General features: G+C 70.7%; 1 protein-coding gene across 1 annotated transcript; it reads right to left on the reverse strand.

The window, feature by feature from the left end:
* Positions 1-1,665: 1,665 nt before the first annotated feature.
* On the reverse strand, positions 1,666-8,564 carry NR1D1 (nuclear receptor subfamily 1 group D member 1). Its single transcript, XM_072028687.1, has 8 exons — positions 8,405-8,564; positions 5,304-5,627; positions 5,106-5,194; positions 4,860-5,004; positions 4,146-4,612; positions 3,840-4,025; positions 2,333-2,543; positions 1,666-2,240 (listed from the first exon to the last, which is right to left on the reverse strand). Exons 1-8 carry the CDS (start codon positions 8,430-8,432, stop codon positions 2,041-2,043), a joined length of 1,650 nt encoding a protein of 549 aa, XP_071884788.1. The 5' UTR covers positions 8,433-8,564; the 3' UTR covers positions 1,666-2,040.
* Positions 8,565-8,708: the final 144 nt, after the last annotated feature.

Below are 8,708 nucleotides of genomic sequence, written 5' to 3' on the forward strand. Positions count from 1 at the left end.
GGTCGTGTCTGGGGGGCAGCGGGGGCCGTGCCGGACCCCAAAAGCTGTTGGGGGGGGGGCAGAGGGGCAGTGGCGTGGCAGAGCCCCTGGGGGGGGGGGGAACACGCGGTGCCCTCGGTGCAAAATGTCTTAAAGCCCCCACCCGGGTGCCCGGCACGTGGAGAGGGGGGGGGGCCCGGTGGGCACAGCCCCCCCCCCCCCCCAAAACCCCCAGCACCGGGTTGTGCAATAGGAGTCACTGCAGGAAACACAAACGCCCGCTCTGTTGGGGGGGGTCGGGGGGGGCGCAGGGTTTGGGATGCGTCGTGTGCCCCCCCCTCCAGCCCCCCCCTGGCACCCGACCCAATGCTCGTGGTCACGCTCGGCACACGCGTGTGCCAACCCCCGGCCTTACCACGTGCCTTCGGGCTGGGGGCAGGAGCTGCGGCCCCCCCCCGGGCGCACGTTGCGCCCCCCCCCCCAGCATTGGCCACGCTGCAGCCGTGCCGTGGCGGTGCAATGCCCGTGCAACGGCCGTGCCACGGGGGCGGCGCGTGTGCAATGCGCGTGCAAGGAGCGTGCCCTGCTGCTGCTGCAGTGCATGCGCCGTGCCGGTGCAACGCGTGTGCAACGTGTGTGCAATGCATGTGCAACATGTGTGCAATGCGTGTGCAATGCACATGCCCCGCTGGTGCACCGCCACGCTGCACTGGCACCGTGCACACGCAGTGCCCATGCAACGGCCACGCCACGGCGCAACAAGCGTGCAAAACGCTGTGCAACACCCACACCGTGCCCGTGCAACGCCTCGCAGCGGGCACATTGTGCATGCAGTGCGCGCGTGCAACGCCCTTGCAGCAGCCAGGCCGTGGTGCAATCAATGCACGTGCAACGGTCGCGTTGCACCAGTGCAAGGTTGTGCAGTGCCCGTGCCGTGTTGGTGCAATGCCCGTGCACTGCCCGTGTTGGTGCAATGCCCACGCGCCGTGCCGTGCCGTGCCGTGGCCGCACGATGCCCGTGGGACCCCACACGCCGCCCGTTCTCGCCGCCTGCTCGCGCCGGTGCCCCCCCTCCCCACGGTGATTTAGGGGGGTTGTTGGGGGGGGGGCACAACCCGGTCCCGCTGTCCCCACCGTGGGGTCCCCGCGCCCCCCCAGCACCCACCCGCACTCCCGCCCGCGCCCCGGGCCGCTCCGTCTCGTCTCCGTCTCGTGTCGCCATCGCACGTCCAGCGTCGCCCCCCCAAGCCCCGGCTTCATCCCGGGGGGAGCTTGGGGGGGGGGGGGGGGCAGCACCGGCACCCCCATCCCCACCACCCGCTCCGTGCCCCCACGTCCCCATCCCCACGCCCCCCCCCCCCCCCCCCCAAGCACATACCTCATGGCTCCCAGGGCTGCCCCCGGCTTGGCACGGCGCAGCGGGACCCCCACGTACTATGCATTGTGCCCCCCCCCTCCCCTCGCCCTGTTTTTTGGGGGGGGGGGGGGGCCGTGGCAGGGAGTCGCTGAATGTACGGCGCGGGGAGAGGGAAGGGGCCGGGGGGGGGGGGGGGGGTTGATTTTGGGGAGGGGGCCGAGGCAGGCGCTGCTGATTTACGTGACAATCACAGTCTGTGACGTGCGATTTTAAACCCTTTTGTGTTTTGGTCAGGATTTTAAAGAAAGATATTTTTATGGTAATTGTTGCTGGTCTATTTTACTATATATTTATGTAATAAATATATGATGAAAAAAAAACAAACGGAAAAAAAACAAAAAAAAAAAAAAACAAAAAAAAAATACCATCCAAACCCACCCACACAGCTCGGCTGGCCTCCGGCCTCTGCTTGTCCACCGCTGGCCACCGGGGCATTTGGGGGGGTCCTGGGGGGGGCCCCCAGCGCCGTGGGGAAGGGAAATTGGGGGGGGATCCCGGCACCCGCTCGGGGGTTCAGCCATGGGGTGGGTGGCACCGGGGTCGCCCCCGCGCTATGTACAGGGTCCTGGAAAGGTTGGGGGGGTCTGGGGGGCGTGGGGGGCACAGGAAGGGGGCAGGTGGGGGGGCACGGGGTGGGGGGGGCCCTACTGGGCATCGATACGGAAGGAGAGCAGCTTCTCGGAGTGGAGGTTGTTGAGGGTGCGCAGGTCGGGCAGTTTGAGCAGCAGCTTGGTGAAGCGCGAGGTCTCGGCCGGGTGCGTCTTCAGCACCAGGGCGCGCAGGGCGCGGATCAGCGTCTCCTGCAGCTGCTCCACCGACGCCGCGTCCTCCATGCCCGAGCGGTCTGCGGGGGGGAGGTCAGGGGGGGGAAACGGTGTTAAAACGGGGAGGGGGATGGCAGGAAAAATGGGTTCTTGGCCCTGTTGTGGTGCCCACCTGCCGAAACCAGCACGACGGCGGTGAAGAGCCCCAGCTCCTCGTCGCTCAGGTGGAGCGCGCTGAGCTTCTCGCTGAACTCGAACATGGAGCTGAGCAGGTCGCCCATGCCCATGCCCCACAGCTCCTCCAGGCTGTATTTCGTCCGGCTCATGAAGGTCACCGTCTGCTCCTTCACGTTGAACAGCGAGGCGAAGCGCACCATCAGCACCTGCGGCACAGGGCGGCAGCGCTTTGGTGGGATGGGGGTGGCGAGGGGGCACCGGGGGGCACCGTGCGGCACCGGGGCGCACCGAGGGGGCATAATGCAATGCCGTGGGGCACCGTGCAGCACCGTGGGGCACCATATGGCACCGGGGGGCACTGTGCAATGCTGTGGGGCACCATACAGCACCGGGGGGCACCATGCAGCACCATGGGGCACCAAACGGCACCGGGGGGCACCGTGCAGCACCGGGGGACACCATGCAGCACCATGGGGCACCGTGCAATGCTGTGGGGCACCATATGGCATTGGGGGGCACCATGCAGCACCATGGGGCACCATACTGCACCGTGGGGCACTGTATGGCACCGTGGGGCAGCGTGCAGCACCGTGGGGCACCATACGGCATCGGGGGGCACAATGCAACACCATGGGGCACCATGCGGCACTGGGGGGCACCATGCAACACCATGGGGCACCGTGCAGTGCTGTGGGGCACCATGCAGCACCGTGGGGCGCTGTATGGCACCGGGGGGCACCGTACAATGTTGTGGGGCACCATGCAGCTCCGTGGGGCACAATGCAACACCATGGGGCACTGTGCAATGCTGTGGGGCACTGTGCAAGGTTTTAGGATACCGTGCAAGGCCATGGAGCACCATGCAGCGCCATGCAGTGCCATGGGACTCCATGCAACACCATGGGGCGCTGTGCAGTGCCATGGGGTGCCGTGCAATGCCGTGGGGAGCTGTGCAACACCACAGAGCACCGTGCAATGCCATGGGGCACTGCATAGTGCTGTGGGACACCGTGCAACACCACGGAGCATCATGCAACACTGTGGGACACTGTGCAGTGCTGTGGGACTCTGCGCAACACCATGGGACACCACGCATTGCCATGGAGCACCGTGCAATGCTATGGAGCACCGTGCAATGCTATGGGGCACCGTGCAACACCATGGGGCACCGTGCAATGCCAGAGGGTATCATGCAACACCACAGGGCACTGCGACGCAGCAGGACACCGTGCTGGGACATGGGGGCCACCACGCAGCACTGCAGGGCGCTGTGCTGGGACGTGGTGCACCGTGAGGTGCTGTGGGCACCGTGCAACACCGGGGGAGCGCCATGCAATGCAGGGAGCACTGTGTTAGGATACAGGGGGCCAAATAATGCTGGGGGGCACCGTGCAATTCTGTGGGATGTTGTGCAACGTGGTGGGGCACCGTGGCGGGCTGGGGGGCGGCACACAATGCCACCAGCCAACCTCGGCGGAGCCCCGGGGTGCCCCGGGACGTACCTCGAAGGTGCCAGCCTTGAGCAGGGTGACCTGGTCGTGCTGGGACAGGGCCTGGAAGCCGGGAATGTGCTTGGCGAACTCGACCACCTCGCGGACGGCGGGGGTGAAGCTGAGGGAGAAGTCCTCCCAGATCTCCTGCACCGAGCGCCCGCTGCGCCCCGGCGGGTGGCTGTTCATGGGGCAGGCCTGCGGGCGACGCGCACGGCTCAGCACGGGGCTCGCCGGCAAGGCGATTAGCGCGATTAGCGGCTAAAAATACCCGGGGGGGGGCCGGCGGGGGAGCCCCCGTGGCGGGTGGGAGCTCACCGGCAGGACGTCCTTGGGGCCACGGGGCCAGGGGCAGCCCCGCACCGGGGGCTCGGGGTAGGCGGCGGGGCAGAAGCGGGGCTTGGGGGGGCCGGGGGCCCATGCGGGGGGGCCGTCCCAGCGCAGGACGCCGCTGTCGCAGGCCGGGGGGGGGCCCAGCTTGTCGTGAGCGTAGACGAAGATCTCCTTGTGCGCCTTGGCCACCTGCGCGATGACGTCCTCGGTGGCCCCCCCGGGGCCGGGCGAACCGGGGGGCGTCAGCTGCTGGGGGAACTGGGAGAAGCAGGCGGGGGGGACGAGCGGCGGGGGGCCGGGGGGCAACGCGTGACCGTGACCCCCGGCTGGCACGGGACCCTCGCCGATGCTCGGCCCCCCCGGCGGGGGGCTGCCCATGCCGTTCATGGCGCTCTGCATCTCCGCCAGCATCCGCTGCTTCTCCCGCTTGGGGATGCGCCCGAAGCGCACGGCTGTGGGGACAGCGGCGTCAGGGGGTGCACCAAGACCCGGCACCATGTCCCCCCCCCATCTCAAGCATAATGGGGGGGCTGCCAACCCCCTCCCCAACCCCGGGAGGGTCCCAGGGGACACAGGCATGCAGGGCACCACTCCCAAGGGGGGCACAGCCCGGAGTTTGGGGGGATCCCAGCCCCAAGGGATGCACGGCACAGAAATGTGGGGGGGGGGATATGGGGCCGGGGGGGGCTCCAGGCTCACCGTCGCGGGACATGCCGACCAGCAGGCACTTCTTGAAGCGGCACTGCTGGCAGCGGTTGCGGTTGATGCGGACGATGGAGCAGTTCTCATTCTTCAGGCACTTCTTGTACTGGATGTTCTGCTGGATGCTGCGGCGGAAGAAACCCTGCGGGACACCCGGGGGGGGGTCACTCCGGGTCCCCGTGTCCCCGGCATCCTCCTCACCCCCCCTCCTTTTGCTCCATCCCCCCCCACAAGCCCCGGTACCTTGCAGCCCTCGCAGGCGTGGACGCCGTAGTGGAAGCCGGAGGCGACGTCCCCGCAGACCTTGCAGAGCAGCACCATGCCGTTCAGCTCTGCGGGGGGGCAAGGGGGGGTGAGCGGCACCCTAGGGTGCTGGGGGGGTAGGGGAGGCACCCGTGGCACCCCAAAAAAATAATAAATTCCCCCCCCCCCCATACTCACTGGTGACGGTGCTGCCGCTCTTGCTGGGCGAGCTGCGCCGCCGCTCATCCGCCGGCACCGGTGGCGCACCAGGGAAGCTCGCCGAGGAACCGTACGAGGAGGAGGAGGAGGAAGAGGAGGAAGAAGAAGAAGGGGAGCCGTCCTCATGGGGGGGCAGCGAGCCCCCCCCGTAAGCACGGGAGTCCTGCAGGGAGCCGGTGGGCGAGGGGGGGAAATAGGAGGGGAAGGGCTGGGAGCTGCCGCTGGAGCTGTCGCTGCAGAGCGAGACGGGGCTGGTGCGGCTGGGCGACGAGCCGCTGGAGCCCACGTAGCTGATCACACCGCCTGCGGGCACAGCGGGCACCGTCACACACGGTGGGGGGGGGGACACGGGGACACGAGGGGGGGAAAGCACACGAGCCAACGGGGAGCACCCCGGAAAGGGCCGGGGTTGGCGGCGCCCTTGGGAGCGCCCCGGTGCCGTGGGCGCACGTGTGCCGTGCGCCCTGAGTCAGGCGGCACGTGGGACGGGGACATGAGCCCCGGAAACGGACACGAGGGGGGGGGGGGACACGGATGGGGACCCCCCCAGGTTTGGGGTATGGTACGGGGGAAGCTCCGGCCTCACGGTGCAGCCCCCAGCCCCACGGCACAGCCCCCGGCACCGTGGGTGCGTTGCGCAAAAGGGGGCTGCGCGCCGGGGACCCCCCAAAATCAAGGGGCACCACGGGGATGGTGGGGGTGGCACAGAGCCCCCCCAGCCCACGAGGGTGCACCCAGGGGTGGCCAAAGCAAGGATGAAGCCCCAGACGGGGTCACGGCCCCCCCCCGTCTGTGTCCCCCCCCCGGGCTGACTCAGGGCCAGGCACGTGGCGGGTGGCACGGGGACACACGGGCTGGCCCCGGCCATGTGTCGGCCGCCCCACGCGCTGCCACCGCCACCCCCCCCTTTTATTCCTTTATCCCCCCCCACTTTATTCCTCCCCCCCCCACTTTATTCCCCCCCCCTTCCCTTTATTCCCCCCCCCTTCCCTTTATTCCTCCCCCCCCTCCTGGTCTCGCCGTGCCAGCCCCAAAGCAGGTCACCGAATCGGGGGCAGCGGGTCCCAAACGGGGGGGTGGGGGGCACGGGTAGGGCTGTCCCCGTGCCGAGTGCCCGTGTCCCCCCCCCACACACACACCCTGTGTGCCCCCCCCAAGGTGAAAAGGGTTTGGGGGGGGTCCTGCAGACCTCAGACTCTGCAGCAGAGGGGCTGCAGCCTCCCCCCGGGATAAAGCAGGGGGGGTGGCAGCGGGGTCCCTGACCCCAAAACAGGGGGACAGCGGCACGGGGGGGGGGGGTCCCCGAACCCCATGGACCCCTGGGGGGCAGCGGCATTGGGGGGGGGGGCACGGGGGGGTCACCCCTGGGAGGACACGGACATGGTGAGGGTCATTCTTGGGGGGGACAAGGACATGGGGGGGTCACAGGGACATGGGGGGGGCATGTGGGAGGGGTCACCCCCGGGGGCATAGGGACATGGGGGGGGTCCTGGGGGGGGGTCACCCCCATAGGGACATGGGGGGGGTCCTGGGGGGGTCACCCCCGGGGTCCCCCCAGCCCCAACCCCCCTTGGGGGGCTTCGGGGGGGTCCCTGAGGCTCCATCTCCCCGCCCCCCCCGGGGGCTCCCGGACCCCCCCGGCTCCCGCAGCCTCACGCCGCCGCCCCACGTGCTCCGGCCGCACGTGGCCGCCCCCCGGCCCCGCCCCTCACGCTTTGCCCCGCCCCCCAGCCCCTATTGGCCGCCCGCCCCGCCTCGCCCCGCCCCCGGCCCTTTGGTTGCCCCGGCGATGGCGTCACCAAGCCCCGCCCCCTCCTCCTCCCCCCTCCCCCTCCAGAAAAGGGCGAGCGGGACGCGGCGTCCCCGCTTCCGGGTGCGTGACGTCACGGGGGTGGGCGGGGCCAAGCGCGATGAGGTCATAAAGGGCCGGGGACCAATGGGCGGGGACGGGGGCGGGGCTGCGGGGAAAACAAACTCCGCACGTGGCAGCGGCGGGGAGGGGGACACGTGCCGGGGGAGGGGGAGGGGAGGGGGGGGGGCACCGCCTCCGCCCCCCGCCGCGCCCGACCCCGGGCACCGGGACCCCGCCCCCAGCCCCGCCCCGGCCCCGCCCCGGTCCTGGGGGGCCCCCGAGCACCGGGCCCGACCGCAGCGCCCCCGGCCCGGTGCCCCCCGGTACCCCCCGGTATCCCCCGGTGCCCCCCGGTGCCGCTCCCGGCTCGGTGCCCCCGGTACCCCCCGGTGCTGCCCCCGGCCCCGTGACCCCCGGTATCTTCCGGTACCCCCCCGGTGCCCCCCGGTATCCCCCGTTACCCCCCGGGATCCTCCGGTACCCCCCGGTGCCCCCCATTATCCTCCAGTACCCCCCGGTATCCCCCGGTATCCCCCGGTTCCGCTCCAGGCTCGGTGCCCCCGGTACCCCCCGGTGCCCCCCATTATCCTCCGGTACCCCCCGGTACTCCTCGGTACCCCCCGGTACCGCTCCAGGCTCGGTGCCCCCCGGTATCCACCGGTGTCCCCCGGTACCCCCCGGTACCCCCCATTATCCTCCGGTACCCCCCGGTGCCGCTCCCCGGCTCGGTGCCGCCGCTGCCCCGCGGTGTCCCGGTGCCCCCGTCCCTCCCCACCGCACTCCCGGGATCTCTCCGGTGCCCGGCACCGCCCGGTGCCGCTGCCCGGTTGTCCTCCCTCTGTCCGCCCGTGCCCGCTCCCGGGACGGAGGAGCCCCGGGGTAAAGCCCCGGTGCGCATCCCCCGGGGGCAGCTCTCGGGACACCCCCCCCCCAGATCCCGGTGCCGGTGCCGGTCCCGGTTCCGATCCCAGTCCCGGTGCCGGTCCCGGTGCTGATCCCGGTGCCAATCCCAATCCGGTGCCGATCCCGACCCCGGTGCCGGTCCCGGTTCCAATCCCAGTCCCGGTGCCAATCCCAATCCGGTGCCGGTCCCGGTGCCGATCCCAGTCCCGATCCCGCTCCCGGTGCCGCTCCCCGGTCCCTTTCCCATTCCCGACCCCCCCATACCCCCTCCCCACCCCTCTCCCGGTGCCGGTTCCCGTTGCTCCCCGGTCCCCCCCCCACTGACCTGTGCTGCCGGTATCGGGGGCGGCCATCCCGGGGGCCGTTCCTTCCCGACCCGTTCTCTCCCGAGCCGAGCCGATCCGTACCGTGCCGCCGGCTGCTGTGCGCCCGCCTCCCCCCCCCGTAACCCCCCCCCCCCCGTGCCGTTCCCCCCCCCTCCTCCTCCTCCCGGCACCGGGCGCGGTTGCGCACTGGGGCGCACGCGGCGCCGCCGCCTCCCCCATGTGATTCCCGGGGAGAGCCCCGTGCCCCACTGACACACTTTCCGCCGCCGGCTCCGGTTCGGCACCGGAGAGCCCCCGGGGCTG

The sequence above is a fragment of the Anas platyrhynchos genome, chromosome 28 (genome assembly GCF_047663525.1).
Source record: "Anas platyrhynchos isolate ZD024472 breed Pekin duck chromosome 28, IASCAAS_PekinDuck_T2T, whole genome shotgun sequence".
NCBI lineage: Eukaryota > Metazoa > Chordata > Aves > Anseriformes > Anatidae > Anas > Anas platyrhynchos.